The sequence below is a fragment of the Mauremys mutica genome, chromosome 18, assembly GCF_020497125.1.
Source record: "Mauremys mutica isolate MM-2020 ecotype Southern chromosome 18, ASM2049712v1, whole genome shotgun sequence".
In the NCBI taxonomy this organism is placed as follows: Eukaryota; Metazoa; Chordata; order Testudines; family Geoemydidae; genus Mauremys; species Mauremys mutica.
The window spans coordinates 5,783,139-5,803,881 of NC_059089.1; the positions used below are offsets into that span (position 1 = coordinate 5,783,139).

The 20,743-nt window shown below is 47.5% G+C and overlaps 1 protein-coding gene across 8 annotated transcripts in view; it reads left to right on the plus strand.

Moving 5' to 3' along the window:
* The window catches only part of EXD3 (exonuclease 3'-5' domain containing 3), a 614,390-nt gene that overhangs the window by 260,054 nt on the left and 333,593 nt on the right, over positions 1-20,743 (plus strand). For all 8 annotated transcript variants that reach the window (XM_044992564.1, XM_044992566.1, XM_044992568.1 and 5 more), the window contains 6 exons: positions 11,073-11,239; positions 14,293-14,434; positions 15,136-15,337; positions 16,384-16,493; positions 17,935-18,136; positions 19,316-19,482. In XM_044992564.1, the coding sequence (XP_044848499.1) occupies positions 11,073-11,239; positions 14,293-14,434; positions 15,136-15,337; positions 16,384-16,493; positions 17,935-18,136; positions 19,316-19,482 (990 nt within the window). The remainder of the gene's footprint in view (positions 1-11,072; positions 11,240-14,292; positions 14,435-15,135; positions 15,338-16,383; positions 16,494-17,934; positions 18,137-19,315; positions 19,483-20,743) is intronic.

Genomic DNA, 20,743 nt, shown 5'->3' on the forward strand with positions numbered 1-20,743 from the left:
CAATCTCATCGGCCAACTCCTTTAGCACCCTCGGATGCAGCGCATCCGGCCCCATGGACTTGTGCTCGTCCAGCTTTCCTAAATAGCCCCGAACTACTTCTTTCTCCACAGAGAGCTGGTCACCTCCTCCCCATACCGTGCTGCAGAGTGCAGCTGTCTGGGAGCTGACCTTGTCTGTGAAGACAGAGGCAAAAAAAGCATTGAGTACACTAGCTTTCTCCACATCCTCTGTCACTAGGTTCCCTCCCTCATTCAGCAAGGGGCCCACACTTTCCTTGACTTTCTTCCTGTTGCTAACATACCTAAAGAAACCCTTCTTGTTACTCCTAACATCTCCGGCTAGCTGCAACTCCAAGTGTGATTTGGCCTTCCTGATTTCACACCTGCATGCCTGAACAATACTTTTATACTCATCCCTGGTTATTTGTCCAATCTTCCACTTCTTGTAAGCGGTTCTTTTGTGTTTAAGACGAGCAAGGATTTCACTGTTAAGCCAAGCTGGTCGCCTGCCATATTTACTTTTCTTCCTACACATCGGGATGGTTTGTTCCTGCAACCTCAATAAGGTTTCTTTGAAATACAGCCAGCTTTCCTCGACTCCTTTCCCCGTCATGTTATTCTCCCAGGGGACCTTGCCCATCAGTTCCCTGAGGGAGTCGAAGTCTGCTTTTCTGAAGTCCAGGGTCTCTGTTCTACTGCTTTCCCTTTTTCCTTGTGTCAGGATCCTGAACTCGACCATCTCATGGTCACTGCCTCCCAGGTTCCCATCCACTATTGCTTCCTCTACTATTTCTTCCCTGTTTGTGAGCAGCAGGTCAAGAAGAGCTTTTCCCCTCGTTGGTTCCTCCAGCACTTGCACCAGGAAATTGTCCCCTACACTTTCCAGAAACTTCCTAGATTGTCTGTGCACTGCTGTATTGCTCTCCCAGCAGATATCGGGGTGATTAAAGTCACCCATGAGAACCAGGGCCTGTGATATAGCAACTTCTGTTAGTTGCTGGAAGAAAGCCTCGTCCACCTCATCCCCCTGGTCCGGTGGTCTGTAGCAGACTCCCACCACGACATTACCCTTGTTGTTCATACTTCTAAATTTAATCCAGAGACACTCAGGTTTTTCTGCAGTTTCATACTGGAGCTCTGAGCAGTCATACTGCTCTCTTACGTACAACGCAACTCCCCCACCTTTTCTGCCCTGCCTGTCCTTCCTGAACAGTTTATATCCATCCATGACAGTACTCCAGTCATGTGAGTTATCCCACCAAGTCTCTGTTATTCCAATTACATCATAATTCCCTGACTGTGCCAGGACTTCTAGTTCTCCCTGCTTGTTCCCCAGGCTTCTTGCATTTGTGTATAGGCACTTAAGATAACTCGCTGATTGTCCCGCTTTCTTGGTCTGAGACAGGAGTCCTCCCCTCTTGCGCTCTCCTGCTTGTGCTTCCTCCCGGTATCCCACTTCCCCACTTACCTCGGGGCTTTGGTCTCCTTCCCCCGGTGAACCTAGTTTAAAGCCCTCCTCACTAGGTTAGCCAGCCTGCTTGCAAAGATGCTCTTCCCTCTCTTCGTGAGGTGGAGCCCGTCTCTGCCTAGCAATCCTTCTTCTTGGAAGACCATCCCATTGTCAAAGAATCCAAACCCTTCTCTCCGACACCATCTGCGTAGCCATTTGTTGATTTCCACGATTCGATGGTCTCTACCCTGGCCTTTTCCTGCCACAGGGAGGATGGACGAGAACACCACTTGCGCCTCAAACTCCTTTATCCTTCTTCCCAGAGCCACGTAGTCTGCAGTGATACGCTCAAGGTCATTCTTGGCAGTAACATTGGTGCCCACGTGGAGAAGCAGGAAGGGGTAGCGATCCGAGGGCTTGATGAGTCTCGGCAGTCTCTCCGTCACATCGTGAATCCTAGCCCCTGGCAACCAGCACACCTCTCGGTTCTCCCGGACAGGGCGGCAGATAGATGACTCAGTCCCCCTGAGGAGAGAGTCCCCGACCACCACCACCCTCCTCCTCCTCCTCTTGGGAGTGGTGGTCGTGGAACCCCCATCCCTAGGACGGCGCATCTCATGCCTTCCAATCAGTGGAGTCTCCTTCTGCTCTGTTCCCTCAGGTGTATCATCCACTCCACTCTCTGCACTAGTACCTGTGGAGAGAACATGAAAACGGTTGCTCACCTGTATCTGTGTTTCTGGGACGTGGATGTTTCTGGTACTCTTTCCCCTTCTGGAAGTCACATGCCACCACTTATCCTCGCTGGCCTTCTGTCCCCGCTGCGTAGCCTGCTCTGAATCTTCAGAACATTGTGCCGGCTGCAGCAGATCCTGACGTCTATCCAGGAAATCCTCATTTTCTTTTATGGAACGCAGAGTTGTTATTCGTTTCTCCAGACCTTGAATCTTCTCTTCCAAGATGGAGATCAGCTTGCACTTTGTACAGACAAAGTCGCTCCTATCCTGTGGAAGGAAGACGAACATGGCGCATCCTGTGCAGGTCACAACGGCGGATTGCTCAGCATCCATGGTCTCTTCCTTCTAAGAGCTCTCTCCAGGCGAACTCCCAGGCAAACTCCTTCTGTTTGCCTCTCTGCTGTTCGCTGCTTAGTCCCAGTCCAACTCATAAAGTTTATCTGGGCGCTCCTGGATACAGTGTCAGCCAGTGCCTCCCTCCCACCAGACAGGTTCGAGACCCTGAAAGGTCTCATCGACTCGGTCACAAAGTTCCTGGTGCAACAGCCAGGGTTTACCTGCAGCTCTTGAGTCATATGTTGATGTGCACATATGTGGTCCGTCACGCCAGACTCAGGATGAGGCCCCTCCAGCTCTGGCTGGCCTCGAATTTCTCCCAGGCCACAGACAGGATGGACAAGGCCCTCACTGTGCCAGATGCTGTGATTACCTCCCTGCGATGGTGGTCCACCCCAAACAACATGCTCCAAGGGGTCCCGTTCAGGGACAAGGCCCTGTTACTGGGACTTCACAATGTTACCTGTGTCACTGTCCTTCTGTACAGTGTCATGGTAAGAGAGTTGCTGCACCGGCCCATATTTTAGGGGTTTGAATCAGCACATTATGGATGCAACACAATACTCCTCCCTTTGAAATCTGGTTCATTTAATAATGGAGCAGTCTGTTAGTCTTTCGTAAGCACTTTTTCTCTTGTAGAGGTAACTCCTACCCTCTCCTGAGTAGTGTGCTGACACTGGGGAGGGAGGTGGTGTTGGGAACCTTATTCTCTCACACACAAGCAGAGGGACAAATTCTTTGCTGACTATTCTGGTGACACTGGAGGACTGGCTAATGAACCATCTCACATGTCCCCTAAGGGTGTGAGCTGCTGTTTGAGGGGCGTGCTCTGGAGGAGAGTACAGGCTAGGGAGGCGGTGTAGTCTGGAGGAATCGTAGGGTTAGAAGGGGCCACAAGGGTAATCTAGTCTAACCCCCTGCCGAGCTGCAGGATTTGTTGTCTCTAAACCATCCAAGACAGACGGCTCTTCAGCCTCCTTTTGAATGGGCTTCCAGTGAAGGCGCTTCCACAGCCTCCCTAGGTGTCTGTTCCATTGTCCTACTGTTCTGACAGGTAGGAAGTTTTTCCTGAGATTTCATCTAAATCTGCTATGCTGTAGTTTGAACCTATTGCCTCTTGTCCTGTCTTCTATGGCAAGAGAGAGAAACTTTTCTCCATCTTTTTTCTGGCAGCCTTTCAATTATTTGAAGACCGCTCTCATGTTCCCCCTTCATTTCCTCTTCTCCAAACTAAACATACCCAGTTCCTTCAGCCTTTGCTTGTATGGCTTGCGTTCCATCCCTTTGATCATCTTTGTCGTTCACCTCTGAATGCTTTCCAGTTTCCCTACATCCTTTCTGTCCATTGGTGACCAAAATTGGACACAGTCCTCCAGCTGAGGCCTAACAGGCACAGACTGGGGAAGTAGATGCTCCCGAGTTCTAATTGTGGCTTTGCTGATGGCTCTCTGAGAGGCTTTGGGCAAATGACTTTCCCGTCCACCTTCATTTCCCCCTTTATGAAATAATGATACTAATGATGATGGACCTGCCTCACAGAGGGGTTATGAGGATTCCTCAGTTTTATTACAAAGTGCTTTGAATATGTGGAATTCTGGTTATGAGCTGGGAGGTGCATGGTTCCTATTTCCAGCAGCAAAGTATGTCCCAACACTCATCTCCTAGGCCTGTGTGAAGGCCAGGGGCGGCTCTACCTTTTTGGCCGCCCCAAGCAGTCATGCGCGGGAGGCGCCCCGCAGCCGCGGGAGCAGCGGACCTCTCGCGGGCATGACTGCAGAGGGTCCGCTGGTCGCGCGGCTCGGCTGGACCTCCCGCAGCTGCGGACGGTTCGCAGGTCCGGCGGCTCCGCTTGAGCTGCCACAGGCATGCCTGCGGGAGGTCCAGCGGACCCGCGGGACCAGCGAACCGTCCGCAGTCATGCCTGCGGGAGGTCCACTGGAGCCGCGGGACGAGCGCACCCTCCGCAGTCATGCCTGCGGCAGGTCCGGTCGTCCCGGGGCTCCGGTGGACCTCCCGCAGGCATGACTGCGGCAGGTCCGCCGGCCCAGCCTGCCGCCCCCCCGGGAAAGGGCTTGCCACGCTGGGGTCTGGAGCCGGCCCTGGTGAAGGCTGCCCTCAGCAGCAAATGTCCTGCAGAGAGAAAATGCTGCAGCCAGTATTCTTGCTCCCTTCCCATCGCTCCCCAAGGCAGAATTGTGAAAGTTAGGGAGACTATCCAGAATGAATGATACTGGATGCTTCTTCAGTTTACCTCCTGGGATCATTCGGAGGGGCAGTGCTGCCACTGTAACTAGATTATTCTTGCAATTGTTTCTGAAATGACTTTGCCGTACAATGATGTCATTAATTCCTGCTGTACTGTGGAACACTTATTTGCCTCATTTGTGACAGTGAGATTTTGCAAGTATGTGATTCATGATGGTGGTGTAGGGAATTTTTGTGTGTGGCTGTGGATTAAGGGTAGGATGATATGTCTAGGAATCTGAAAGGGATGTAAACATGCCTTGCTGATGTATAATTTTCTCTTGCTCGGAGGAACAGTGCAGCAGGTCGTTGTTGACATTAATCAGAACAGACCCATTGTAGTCTGGTTTGCTAATAGACCCATGGGAAAATACCTTGTTTCTCTTCAAACGTTTTCATTTACAGAAATTGAAATATTTGTGTAATGGCAAATGTCATCCAGGAGGTATGTTCCCATCTCCATCAGTTCACATGCCATTCTGGGGACAAAACACCCCTATTATAGCCTCCTGCAAAGTCATTCATTTGCAAGCCTTTTCCCTCTGTAGAATAGTTAGTTTTGCAGCAAATGCATTTTTTTTCTGTTGACCAAAACTACTTTCCATTTCATGCAGATTCAAAATGTAATATCTCTGAGGAAATTCAACTTCTCTCAAGAGCCACTCTTGTGGCTAAAAGATTAATTCTGTTACCATTTAAAAAAAACCCTCATCCCTCCCAGATAGTAAATCACTGAAACAATAATATTTATCTATTAAGTACTGACTATGTGCAAAGTAAAGGCAGTCCCTGGTCCAAAGAGTTACATTGTGAATGACGGACAGAGAGATGACAGGACAGAGACTGTGAAACCCAGAGGAAGGACTGACTTTGTATTCTTACTGTGTTATTAATTCATTGCAAAAGAAGTGAGTGTTCAGGAGGGACTTTGAATGAGGATAAGGAAGTGGCTTGGCGCACTGGGACAGGGAAGAGATTCAGGTTCTAATTCAGGAAAGCACTGAAAAACATACTTCAGTGCTTTCCTGGAGCAGGGCCACATTGCATAAGGTGCCATAGAAGAAGGTAACAGAGATGGGAGGTGGACAAAGCATCCAGACTGGCATGCTTGGTAAGGGAGGGTGTGGAGGGGGAAATGAGTTATTACAAATACCTAAATCAAAAAAAGTCATGGATATGAGGCCACAGAAATAATCGCTTTATGACAGGATTGGTCTTGTGTGTGATGAAAAGGAGCCAGATCCAATAGCCATGCTGGTCCATGGAAAGACTCCCAGTACTTCAGTGGGTGCTGGAGCTGGCCCGTGTGAAGGCCAGTCTTGGCAGGTTCATTGCTGCTTTTTCCAGTTTTATTCAGATTTGTTTCCCATGTGCATGATCACTGGGGGATTATTCTCTCCCTTCCGATCATGGTAAGCCCATCCCTTGCCAAGCAGCACTGCTTCTCCAGCCATGATCCCCATTACCTATTTTTCCCCTCCCTAAGATCCTGCCCTCCTCCTTTCTGTGCAGAAATATGCAGACATAGAATCATAGAATCTCAGGGTTGGAAGGGACCTCAGGAGGTTATCTAGTCCATTTCAAAGAGACGACTGCAAAACCTGCTGTGATCTCCCACCTCCTCCTCCTCCATCACTCTTCCCTCTAATACCCTCTCCTCCTTTTCCCCCGGGATAGACACTGACTTTCCTTGCCTGCTAATCTCCCCATTTGCTTCTCCCATCCCGTTACACCTGTTTCACTTCTGTCTCCTCCTGGATGTCTCCCCTTCACCTTAGCAAGAGGGTTGAAAATAATGATGCCGTCATGAGAAAAAAAAATGCTTCACCATTTGGCAGAGCCATAGAAATGCAACATTAGGGTTTAGCTAGTGACACTTGCAATGAGGTTGGCTTCATGCAGCTATCTGTCCTAACTCATGTTTGCCACCTGCAAACATGATTCCTCCTCTTCTTTTTTCCCAATTACTACCTCCTTTGCATCTCTGTGTTTTTCTTTTTCCTTTTCTGACTTTGGGCCATCAGCAGATTTATTTCCTGATCTGAAGCAGGAGTGTCTGTTTTGAAGACAACTTCTTACCTTTTCCTTGCTAAAAGAATCTCAAGAATGAGGCCCGATGGCCCCAGCAGCATTCCACCGGTTCAGACTTTGTTTACACATGTCCTGGGTAAAAAAGCAAGGTGCAGAGAATCCCTCAGAATGAATTCCAATCCTGTAAATACAGTTTAGGTGTAGCCGTGCTACTGGGCAGGGATCTTTGGTGTATGTGCAGAAGGAACATGGAACTTTCTTAAAAAATTCATATCTGTACATTTAGCTCCTGTGGCCTTGTCTACACTAGAAAGGGTTTGCCGGTATAGCTATTCCAACAAACCCTTATAGTGGAGGTGCAGCGTATATTGGCAAAACAGTTGTTTTGCTAGTATAGCTTATACCAGTTCCCCAAACAAAATAAGCTATATTGGCAAAACACTTTTTGAAAACACTGGGGTTTTTGCTGGCTTAGCTATTTTGGTTGGTGAGTGTTCTTTTCACACTTCTAACTGACAGAGCCATGCTGGAAAACTTTGAGCAGGTCTGTAGGATATGGCCATTTGTACAGTATTTTTGTTCTTTGGTAGAACCACCATGTCTGCAGTTATGAAGAGAGGCATGTAGTGTCACCACGATAAGGATGCCATTCTGCTGATATTCTCTCTGTGGTACCAACTATCAGAGGGGTAGCTGTGTTAGTCTGTATCCACAAAAACAGTGAGGAGTCTGGTGGCACCTTAAAGACTAACTGATTTATTTAGGCATAAGCTTTCGCGGGTAAAAAACCCACTTCTTCAGATGCATGGAGTGAAAATTACAGATTCAGGCATAAATATACTGGCACATGAAGAGAAGGGAGTTACCTTACAAGTGGAGAACCAGTGTTGACAAGGCCAATTCAGTCAGGGTGGATGTGGTCCACTCCCAGGGAGGTGTCAGTACCAAGAGCGGGAAGATTGCTTTTGTAGTGAGTCAGTCCCTATTCAAGCCCAAATTAATGGTGTTAAGTTTGCAAATGAAGTCTGTTTTTGACGGTTTTTTTATTGAAGGATGGCTACTTTTAAATCTGTTATTGAATGTCCAGGGAGATTGAAGTGTTCTCCTACTGTTTTTTGTATGTTACAATTCTTGATGTCTGATTTGTGTCCATTTATTCTTTTGCGTAGAGACTGTCCGGTTTGCCCAATGTACATGGCAGAGGGGCATTGCTGGCACATGATGGCATATATTACATTGGCAGATGTGCAGGTGAATGAGCCCCTGATGGTGTGGCTGACGTGGTTAGGTCCTGTGGTGGTGTCCCATGAATAGATATGTGGACAGAGTTGCAACAGGGTTTGTTGGAGGGTTTGGTTCCTGGGCTAGTGTTTTTGTTGTGTGGTGTGTAGTTGCTAGTGAGTATTTGGTTCAGGTTGGGGGGCTGTCTGTAAGCGAGGACTGGCCTGTCTCCCAAGGTCTGTGAGAGTGAGGGATCGTCATTCAGGATAGGTTGTAGATCCCTGATGATGCGCTGGAGAGATTTTAGCTGGGGGCTGTAGGTGACGGCTAATGGCGTTCTGTTACTTTCTTTGTTGGGCCTGTCCTGTAGTAGGTGACTTCTGGGTATCCTTCTGGCACTGTCAATCTGTTTCTTCACTTCACCAGGTGGGTATTGTAGTTTTAATAACACTTGATAGAGATCCTGTAGGTGTTTGTCTCTGTCTGAGGGATTGGAGCAAATATGGTTGTATCTTAGAGCCTGGCTGTAGACAATGGATCGTGTGATGTGGTCTGGATCGAAGCTGGAGGCACGTAGGTAAGTATAGCGGTCAGTAGGTTTCTGGTATAGGGTGGTGTTTATGTGACCATCACTTATTTGCACTGCAGTGTCCACAAAGTGGATCTCTTGTGTGGACTGGTCCAGGCTGAGGTTGATGGTGGGGTGGAAATTATTGAAATCCTGGTGGAATTCTTCAAGGGCCTCCATCCCATGGGTCCAGATGATGAAGATGTCATCAATGTAGCACAAGTATAGTAGGGGCTCTAGGGGACGAGAGCTGAGGAAGCGTTGTTCTAAGTCAGCCATAAAAATGTTGGCATACTGTGGGGCCAAGCGGGTACCCGTAGCAGTGCTGCTGACATGAAAGGTATAAGTTGTCCCCAAATGTGAAATAGTTGTGGGTGAGGACAAAGTCACAAAGCTCAGCCACCAGGTGTGCTGTGGCCTCATCAGGGATAGTGTTCCTGACAGCTTGTAGTCCATCCTCATGTGGAATACTGGTGTAAAGAGCGTCTACATCCATGGTGGCCAGGATGGTGTTTTCAGGAAGATCACCAATGGATTGTAGTTTCCTCAGGAAGTCAGTGGTGTGTTGAAGATAGCTGGGAGTGCTGGTAGCGTAGGGTCTGAGGAGAGAGTCCAAATAGCCAGATAATCTTGGGCGTGGCTGGCTCTCTACAAAAGCAGTTTTCCTTCTCTTGGTATTGACACCTCCTCATCAATTATTGGGAGTGGACCACATCCACCCTGACTGAATTGGCCTTGTCAACACTGGTTCTCCACTTGTAAGGTAACTCCCTTCTCTTCATGTGCCAGAATATCTATGCCTGTATCTGTAATTTTCACTCCATGCATCTGAAGACGTGGTTTTTTTTACCCACGAAAGCTTATGCCCAAATAAATCTGTTAGTCTTTAAGGTGCCACCGGACTCCTCGTTGTCTCTATGGTACTGATGCTAGAAGCTAAATGCCACATCCTCAGGAAGGCTGTGGCTCCTGCAGAGCGAGTGCAACGTGACACAGTGGTCCTAACTTGAACTGTTCTCTTTTTGTTCTATATGCCCAGTCTTGTTCTGAACATCAAGAGGTGCTGCCTGTCAGCAGCAGGATTCCCTTGGCAATGGATTGCTTACATGTGCCTTAGTACATAGTTGACCCTTTTAACCATCTGGCATGTGGAAGCTATTGCATAGATAGCAACTCTGGGGGAACCCAGTTACAGCTGGCACACTGGGGATGTTGCACCCAGTTGTGTTAGGAAACAATATACAAGTTCCAAATAATGGCAAAATTGAGCACACCACCTAATATACAACAAAGTAATCACTTTGGCTGTGGTTAGTGGAGAGCAGAAAGGGACCCATAAACTTCCCAGTGTTTATGGAGATAGGCAGTTCCTTGCCAATGCCCGTTTAATTCAGTAATGAATTTACTGCATGTAAAACTGGGATTCATTATGTAACAGACAAGCAGTTCATATTCCATCTTTTGCTGTGAATCACTGTAATGAAATGTTAAAGGGATTTTTAAAATACAGCTAGCATGTTTAGCTTAGCAATTATCCCAAGCAGATTATGGATGTTTATCAGCAGGGTTGGATAAGGCATTGGCTCAATAGGCCCCTGCTAAGGGTCTCAGCTCCTGAAGTCATGCGATTACAACAGAGTCACCATTTTCATTCGTTAAGTGAGTTTCTAGATCTGGTGGTTGTGAAGAAAAGCTTGAAGACTTGGAGCTGATGCAGTGACATTTGCCGGAGTTTGCAGACAGCCTGAGATAATAGCTCTGGGAGGGGTGAATTGTCCCATTCATCTCTATTTAACCCCAAGGGCCTTTGCTCTGGGAGAGGCCTTTCTGATGCCTCTGTGTGTTGTAGGAAGAGCACAGATGCTTCGAGGTGGGGGTAAGAACCCCATCCTTCTATTCCTCCCTGGGAAGGGAGGAAAGCCCCCCTCCCCCGCTAATGCTTTTGCCAGTGGGGTAGTGTCATGTTGAGGCCACTGTGGGCCCTGTGTCATGGTGTGCCTCGGTCCAGACTGCCTTAATCCAATCCTGTTTCAAACAGCTAACAGACTCTGGAGCCAGCTGTTAATCTGACTCTGCTTTATTTTGTCAGTATGGGAGATGAACCAGACATGCTGGTCATCACCCAGTCTGAATTGCATTGTCCTTCAGTATACTGCTGGCACGTGTCCTCTCTTTGCTCTGCCCATGGTCTTCAGATGAGCTGGAGTGCCCTGGTCACATGCTCCCCAAGAGCAATCCATCTGCGTGGGAGACGAGTAGGCCTGAACAGTAAGACATAGCAGTCTGGGCTCAAACAATGTTACTTCTAAAGTGAGAAGGACATGCACATGCTCATTTCCTGCTCCCTCCTCTGCCAATTCAGGCTGCCAGTTCCCGTCCTGAGCCCTAGAGTTCCTCGCTTTGGGCACCCTGTCCTTGGAAATGTATAGTTGTGCTGAAAATGGAACCTGCACCAACAGCTTCTGTGACTCTTGCTTCCTTGCAGAACACAGTTGGGGAGAATCGATGGCTACAAGAGCAGCTGATCCAATTGCTAGTCAGCTACTGTGATCTGAACACAGCAGCCAGGTGGGCTCTCCGCTATAGCTTATCTGAGAAGACCCTGCCTTATGGAGTGGCCAATGAACTTCAGAAACTCAAGGTCCAGGAGAGGTAAATATTGTGGATTATACCAACTTCAGAAATGTCTGAATTGTGCCAGTGACCTCTCTGACCCCCAGAGCAGCTTGGATCTGGGAGGCACAAAAGTGGCTTAAAGTGCCCTCAGGAGGAGAGTTCTGTACCTTACCTCTTAGAGACACAATACTGTTTGAGTAAATTGGATTGCTGAGTTCATGCAGGGAAATCCTAGCCTGCAGAGAGAGAGGCTGCATTTGGATAAATGACCTACTGCAAATGACTGTCTGAGCTCCAGTAGCTGTTCAGTTAAGTCCATAGTGTAAAGTTAAATCCACCACACCCTTTCTGAAGAATCCATGTGCAAATATCTGAGAACAAACTGCTGAGGAGCTGCTTCGTTTGGCGTTCCTCCTCTTTTTACTTCTTTCTTGAATCTTGCTTTTCCTTCCTGACTCGTGTCTCAGAGTATATTTTACCCCCTTATTTCAGGCAATGTACATGAGGTATTTCAGACATAGGCAATCAACAGCAAAACATCTAGTAGCCAAATCTTAGGTGGGAGCACTAAGTTTAAAGAATCCAGAAGTTGCATGATACTGGTGGTGGCGCTACCTGAGGGGCACATCCTGCCCATTCCCTCTAGCACGTAGGATATAAAAGAGAGTAGAATTGGTGTGGTTATGCTGTGCAGGGAGGCAGTATGCACAGAATCCATGCAGTAGTGCCCTCGACTCCATTTACAGTGAAAATGTGCTCCATGGGGCTTAAGCCATGAGAGCATGGGGAGGGGTTTTGGATATGAGCCAGGCTGGAGGAGGCATGTCCACCAGCCAGATTATCACAGCAGCCAGATTCCTGCAGGGGTGCAGAGCCTCAGTTAAGGCTATTGCGGTCCTCTGGTCTCGCAAGAAGCTGCTGGTGGCTCTACCAGCGCACTGCAGCCAAGTCACCCCGTGCATTTACTTGGACTTTGCACGAGGAAGATGATCTGGCCCTGAACATTTAGTGCAAAGCTGGAGAGCTCTAGGCTGTGTCGCTGAATGCAGAGCAGCACTTATGCATGCAGAGATTGGGTGCAATTGCAGGCCTTGCACTTGGTGACTCATGGACTGCATAAGGTTATCAGTCCTGCAGCCGCTAGCCTCTGCCAAAGGAGACAGACGATAGCCTGCCCCCACCTCATTACCAGGGCACAGAGCAGCAATGCTCAGGAGACATTGAAATCTGGGCCTGCAGGGGGCTGCCCCTAAGGGGGGACGGTATCTTACAGGCAGCACATGACCTTTCTTTGCATGCAGTGTAAGCCTCCAAACAGTGGGCAGGTGGGGACCATGCCTGCGAGAGAACCACAAACTCTGGGCATGTACCACGGCAGGAAACCAACATCAGAACTTAACATGTCAGTAACCTCACTGCATGTGCCAGCTCTGTCATTCTCAGTGTATTTGGATGGGTATGTGAAGCCCTCTTTACCTCAGTCTTCCCACCTGCAAAATGGGAATAAGAATCCTAATCCACTATGGTGAAGTGCTTTCCAGTCCATGGAGCTCTGGATCTAAATGCAGCCACTTCTCTTTTCTTAGCAATTGAAATAGTCTAGCAGCAGGTTCCCACAGAGGGCGTTCACGCTACAAGGGAAAGAGAGATGGTATCAGAGTATAAATGATGACATCATCTCTGCTGTGGTCCTACCACATGCTCCTCTTGAGCTGTGCAGATCAGAATATTCCCGGAGACACGAGATTTCACACCTTCATTAAATATTTTACACAAATATTGACTTCGCCATGCACACATACCGTCTCTGCGAGGGAATGTTTGCACAGCACCAAGCTGCTGTGTTACAAAATTAGTCACACAGTCCCCGAAACACAAGGTTAGTAAATATTTTCTCAAATAATAAACCATTTAAAGTCTCTGTGGGAAAGAGACTAGCAAGAAATTCATGATATGTACAAAATAGCTGGGTTTTCTCTTATTCTTACTTTCTTCCGATTGCATCATCTGACAGGACACAAGTGCAAAGCTATTACAGCATTTACAAAGCTATTGCAAGAGCCTCTGCTGTATAGGGAACCAACTCGTGCTGTGTAAGATCCTGTTCTAGGAAATCCATGATAACTCACAAAGCTCTAACAGTGCCAGGGTGTTAATGCACTTGCATTACACCTCTCTCTGGGACACGGCCTGAAGTCTTAGTGTGGGAGAATCAAACAGGTGGGGAATCTCAGTCTGGCTGTGAGTTCAGCTTACCACTGTTCTTAGCACCTGGATCCAAAGTGCAGGGAGGTGGTGGAGTAGTGTGAAAACCGTCTAGGGGCTTTTGTATTTCCAGCTCCATGAAACAGAGGGAACAGCAGGTGTAGAAGCTGTACAAGAAAAGGGCTGGGGGAAGCTGGCATAGGAAGGAGAGGTTAGTGAAGCCTTTATGAGCCATTCCACTCTAAGCTCAATGGAGGAGGGAGGCCTCTTGAGCCAGAGGTGGAGCAGCCTGTGATTCTCTGCCTGTTCCTGTCTAATGAGAAAACCAAAGCTCTGGTTTGGGCCCTGAGCCGGTCAGAGCCAGCCTGTCCATGTGGATGGGGCCATGCCAGCTAGTGGATTCCTGGGTTCATGGTGAGGGGCTGGAAGTTGAGTCCTTACAATGTGCTAACTTTGAAGCCGGAACTCACTTGCTGGCTTTAAGTTCACATCAGTTCTAGAAAAGAGAATGGAGTGTGAGCAATGCATGATGAGAAGTCTGGGTTTGGGAGGCTTTTCTTGTCTGGAGGCTGCTTCCAATGTGTATGTGTAATTGATGGAATGGACTTATGCCCCAAGCTTCCATCTCTGTCTCACATGCACTAGTTGTTTTTGTGGTGATTTGGGGGGGTGGGAGGGGAGAGAAGGTGAGTCAAGGCTGAAAGGAACAGAGAGAAAGAGTAGAGTAAGGAAAGGGTTAGAGAAAGTGGAGAGAGAAGAGAGATCGAGTGAGAGGAGGTGACAGAGGGATGTGAGGAGAGGGGCTTTAGGACTTTCTGATGTCCCTTGGGCCCTGAAATCTTAGGTTGGCCCTGTTAAAAGTTGCTGGCTCTTGTTTTGTGCAGGGTAGAAGATGCTGAGAGCAGAGTGGATGACTATGAAGAGGATAGGAAGGAGAGTTATTACCAGCTCCCCATTCCCAGGGAGAACATTCACTTTCTGCAGACATGGGAAGGGATGCTGAGGTGGAGGGAGAAGGTGCTGCAGGTAAGTGTCTCCCTGCTGTTGGCTTTTTAATGTCAATCATGTAACGGCATATTTGTGACCTTCATCATCAAATACATGAGCACTCCTGGCACTTTCAGTAGGAAATCTCTGAGGCCTGTGGGCTCGGAGATTGACTGGAATAGCTATTGTGGAGTAAGCTATCAGAGGGGTGGGCAAACTACGGCCCACAGGCCACATCCGGCGCTCCAGCCGGTTTAATCCAGCCCTCAAGCTCCCGCTGGGAGCGGGGTCTGGGACTTACCCTGCTCCCGTGCTCCAGCTGGGGAGCAGGGTCGGAGAATGCTCTGTGTGTGCTGCCCAGAGCCTGCACCCCTGACCCGCTCCTGTGCCCCAACCCTCTGCCCCAGCCAGAAGCCCCCTCCCGCATCCCGAACTCCTCATTTCTGGCCCCACCCCAGAACCCGCACCCCCAGCCTGTACAATTTCCATACCTAGATGTGGCTCTCAGGCCAAAAAGTTTGCCCACCCCTGAACTATCGGAAAAAACTTCCTATGGGACACTGTATTCTGGATAAAAGCCACTTTATTCACAATAATTAGTGCACTTCCAAAGCAGAGTAATTATTCTGCAATAAAGTCACTCTTTGTCCAGAGTAGAGTGTCCAGCCAGGGAGTTGTTCCACAATTGCTGTTCCAGTCTATGTCCCCTGAGTAAAGAAAGCCTTTTGTGTATGCTGCAGCCCGGCCAGGTTGTTGGCATCGACATGGAGTGGAGGCCATCATTCGGCGTGGTTGGAAGGCCACGCGTCTCAGTGCTGCAGATTGCTATCGAGGAGCAGGTGTTCCTCCTGGATTTGCTGCAGCTCCTCAAGCCAGATGAGACGGAGGAGCTTTCTCACTTTGTCCAGACCCTCTTCTCAGATCCAACCATCATTAAACTAGGTAACTTAAGCTTTCCCCTATGCGCTGCTTTCCACCGCAGGAACTGCCTTTCTCACTACTTCTCATACATAGGAACAACAGGGACTTCATCTACCCTGCCCTCTATACATGGGGCCTTCCCCTAGTTGGGTATAATCTAGTCCAGTTAGAACAGGCTCTTAGAACATTCTTCTCTTATCGCTTCGGGATATTAGATGGCTGCCATGTCAGGCAGCAGGGTGAACAGCTTCCACCACTGCCTGCCCCACACCAGAAACTACAACTCTGTGGGTTAAACCATCTGGTATCAGAACAAACATCTGTTTGGGTTAGCCTGCTCCATACCAGAACCCACAACTCCCTGGGTTAGTCCACCCAGTAACAGGACCCTGAACGCTTGGGGTGAGCCCACTGAGTACCAGAAATCAAACCAGGCTAATCAAGAGAGCACCCAGTACTAGAACCCAGAGCTTTCCAAGGCCATGTCTACACCACCTGCTGGATTGGCGGGTAATAATCGATTGATTGGGGATCGATTTATCATGTCTCGTCTAGACATGATAAATCGATCCCCAAATCTATGCTCGTACTCCATCTCAGTAGGAGGAGTAAGCGGAGTTGATGGGGGAGCCGCGGCGGTCGACTTGCCGCCGTGAGGACAGCCAGGTAAGTCGAACTAAGATACTTCGACTTCAGCTACACGAATAGCGTAGCTGAAGTTGCGTATCTTAGATCGATTCCCCCCCCCTGCCCCGCAGTGTAGACCAGCCCCAAGTTAGCCCATCCAGTACCATAGCCCGTAGCTCCCTGGGTTAGCCCACTCAATACCAGAATTCATAGCTCTCTGGGTTAGCCTGCCCAGGACCAGAACTGATATCTTTCTGGGTTAGCCCACCTGAAACCAGAACCCCATAGCGCTCTGGGTTAACCCATCCAGTACCAGAACAGATATCTTTCTGGGTTAGCCCACCTGAAGCCAGAACCCAGAGCTCTCAGGTTAGCCTGCCATGCACCAGAACCCAGAACTCATTTTTCTATCTGTGTGATTTGAGGCTTTGTCTCTGCAGGTTATGGGATGTCCGGAGACCTGCACAGCCTCGCTGCTACGTGCTCTGCTTTTAAAGAAATGGATAAGCAGGTGCAAGGCATAGTGGACCTGCTTGCAGTAGATAAACAAGTAAGAATGGGAACCTGAAGATTTGGAAAAGTCCTTCTCTTGACTGTTCTGGAAGATCTCTCTCATTATTTCACAGCATTGTCTTTCTGCATCCTATATTGGCAGGGAGATGGCTAGATGACCTAATAGGTCTTTTCCATCGTTAGTTCCTAGGGTGTTGTGATTCTTTAGAGAGAGACACAAGCATTTAGTTTTGATTAGCTAAAAAGACATGGCTGGGCATTTTAATAGCTCTCCACTTTACCTTTATAAAAGGAACTAAAATGGAGTCAGAGGTCCATTCACCAAGAGGGGCTTTCTGAACACAGCCATCACACTCATACTTGCTATGAGCAAATTCTTGTAGAATGATCTTTAACTTATAAAAGTTTCATTATTCTAGCATTTGGTAGTGTCCATAGAGTTGTTATGGATTTAATAGACAGCTCCTTATAAAGAGCATGGAGCATGAGCATAGGACTCAGTGCAGTACAGGATTTGCATTCATCCGATACTGAAATGCAGCTGGCTCTGGATTAGAACTCAGTAGCTATGTAGCAGCATGCAGTAATTTTAGTAAGAAAATGAAAAATTGCATCTGTTTGAAACTGCAGGGGACATTTAAGGAGGTAGGTTGGGATTTAGCCAAACTCCTGGGGTTGTCATCCCAACTCAGGAAGTGCTGAGGAAACTCTAGTGTCCACAAGTAGTCACAAGCTTAGTTCTATCCAGACCAAGTGGGGGACATTTCAGAATCGTCATTGTTTGCTCTAATCCGGGGGCACCTTTTCTGTTTAACACATTAGCTCAGAAAACAAAATGGGGAGGAAGATGCTGGGGTTCTGTGGTTATTTGTATTGCGTTAGTGCCCAGTGGCCTCAGTTGGCTCAGGAACTCTCTGCTCTAGGTGCTTTGCAAATGCGTGAGAAGAGACACACCCTGACCCAACTTCTTAACATCTTAGGAAATTTGGTCACCCTTTTTAGCATACTCAGAGGAGGAGGACTCCACGGTCAGCAAGCCAGAATCTTTAGCCAGGTTCTTTGAATATGAACTTGATTCTGACTAAGTAATAGGTTATGTACAATGTAGTTTGTTAACATTTTATTGTAAGTTTGCTTTAATAAAAAGTTTCAAATAAAAAATTTCAAAAAAGCGCTCCAGGTATGATGCAGTCAAACTAGGCTGTTGTTTCCCTTCCATGCTTTGAGACCAAGTTCATTTCTAACAAGTGTGTTTGTCAAGCAAATATCCAGTATCTGTTCGGGTATCCAGTTTGCCATGCCAGCCCTTGTCTGAGATGACTGGGCTGTATGTACCTTTACTGAAGTGAAAGGTGATTACATTAGGGTTGCTCCCTGTCCACATACCTTGATTGTACTTTCCACCCCACTGCAACGTGTGATATTTTCAGGCTCTGTTTTGAAATCTGTATGTTTTGCATCTTTCTCTCCCCCTTCAGTTACAGAAATGCTGGAGGAAGAGCAGCCTTCAAGTTGACATGCTGTCACAGGAGAAGACCTGTGGAGACAGAGGGTTCAGGCAGCCGGAAAGAGGGCTCAGTCTGCTGGTGCAGCATGTCCTGGGGAAACCTCTTGATAAAACTGAGCAGCTCTCCAACTGGGAGAAACGGCCGCTGCGGGAGGAACAAATCCTCTATGCAGGTCTGGTTAGCATGTAACTGTAGAGCAAGGTGCTACGGACAACTCTGTCATGGGCCTGCATTTCATTAGATATGTAGATGTTAACCAGGAGAGGGGAAAATGGCTTTGCAGATTAGTTCCTGTTCAAAGAAGCCAGCACATGTTTTGTTTGTCCTTTTATGGACCTAGTTTTAATGGCTGGAGTGTAAACTGTGCAATAATAATAATAATTAAAGGAGACATACCAATCTCCTAGAACTGGAAGGGACCTCAAAAGGTCATCGAGTCCAGCCCCCTGCCTTCACTAGCAGGACCAATTTTTGCCCCAGATCCCTAAGTGGCCTCCTCAAGGATTGAACTCACAACCCTGGGTTTAGCAGGCCAATGCTCAAACCACTGAGCTATTCCTTTCTCTAGTAAAAGAATTTTTTTACCAGTCAAATTATTCTGATGAAACATAATCTCAATGGGAACTCCTCTGAATAGTTGAAAAGGAAAAAAAGTCCACTTCCTTCTGCCTCATTTCACTGTACACAGCTTTTCTGGGAAACCACTATTATGTCCCGTATGTCACAAGGATGCACTGAATTCAAGATGGGCATGGATGGCGTTCGGAGCTATACTACAGGGGCCTTTGTCCAGGCAGGTCAATGTGAACTGTAGGTATAAATCCAGAGATGAGTCACAGTGAGACAGCGGAACTCCACTGAGTGATAAAAAAAAGTACCAGCCCAGTGTTAAATTCAGCCCTTCAATAAGCAGGGGCAACTCCCAATCAGGTCAGTGTTTGAGATTTGCATAACTGACTAGGAGATTTAGTCACACAACTTCCATTGACATGAATGGGGGCTGTATGGCGAAATCCTCAAGTTAGAATTGAACGTCTCAAGCAGTGGTAGTTGCAGTTTCTTTGTGTCAAGGCTGAGTGTGGCTCCGTGTCTTTGAATTCTGTGAGGGGAAAGATACCACATTTGTGCTAGTTCTGGATTGATGAAATGGGATTCTGGGTCAAAGCCTATTTGATTATTATAATTACTGAATCTATACAAGGCTGTAAGATACAGTGCTAGATACCTGCAGCTACCAAGGGCAATCGGATGTAGTTGCATTTATATAGTTGAAGACCCTCTTCTTTTCATCACAAAACCTCTCTTTCTATTTTCGTCAAAGCCAAACTAATGGGCATATTCTGTTTTGTAGCTTCTGATGCGTACTGCTTGCTGGAGGTGTATAAGAAACTGTGTGAGGATCCATCAGGCTTTGGCCTGTGTTCAGATCTCACTGAGAGCCTGGTGGGTAAACCTACCACAAAATCCAGGGCAAAGAAGCAGCTGAATCAACAAGAAATGCCATCACCTTCTGAGCAGGTTTGCAAACATCTTCATAGAACTGTACATTGCTCCCAATTTCTTCAAACTATACATGGGCCTCACCTCTCAAGCAGGCTCTTAGCCTGTCTGCAGGCCTTTCTCTAGTCCTGGGGTAGCAAAAATCCTTCTCACGTTCCTGTTTTACTGGGGAAATGTGTTTAACCCCAATAGTGCCAGTACTCAAAGTTCCCTGCATAGGTCAGTGCATGTATTTCCTCCGCTGGAAAATGTCATTTAAAAATACGAACAACATAGCAAGTTGCCATTGATGTTAGCACCTTCCTATTTGCATACAAGGTTTTTCAGCAGAATTTACTAGCCATCCTAAACTAATGGGAATATTGTAAATGAAACATATTCGGGTTATTGCTGCAAAGGTTGCTACAATAAGTTTTACAGGCTTGGACTGACTTGTGAACTCAGGATCCATCATTGTCACCTCTACAATCCAATTAATTAGTCAAGTGACTGTTGTTGATGTTTATTACAGTAGTGTTCAGGGACCCACTGAGATCCGGGCCCTGCGAAGTGGTAGAGGCCCTGCCCCAGAGAGCTTCAAGTCTCTTTTGAGAAAAGGCAGTAACACAGATTTAACAGTGTAAATATCTTCATACTGTGTCACTGCTGAAAAGTGAGCATTTACCCACAGCGACCACCCACTGGTATTTGAGATAAGAACATAAGAATGACCATACTGGGTCAGACCAGTATCCTGTCTTCTGATGGTGGCCAATGCCAGATGCTTTAGAGGGAATGAACAGAACAGGTAAGCAAGAGATCCATCCCCTGTTGCCCATTCCCAGCTTCTCGCAAACAGAGGCCTGGGAGACTTCAGAGCATGGTTTTGCATCCCTGCCCATCCTGGCTAATAGGCATTGATGGACCTATCCTCCATTGACTTATTTAGTTCTTTTTTCAACCCTGTTATAGTCTTGGTCTTCATAGCATCCCCTGGCAATGAGTTCCACAGGTTGACTGTGCGTTGTGTGAAGAAATACTTAAACCTGCTGCCTATTTCATTTCCTAGTTCTTCTACTGCAGCAATACTGCATATAATAACGGATCCTGCAGCAATTCCCTGTTCTAGGTATAGTAACCACCTACAAACTGTAAATAATGCTTCAAGCAACCCAGCCTATTAATTTTAAAGATACTAGAAGCAATTATTCTGAATAGGTTACCTGCTACATTAATACAGCCTCCCAAAGATGGGAGGGTATCTCAGGGGACTCTCCAGGCAGCAGAAATAAAATAAACA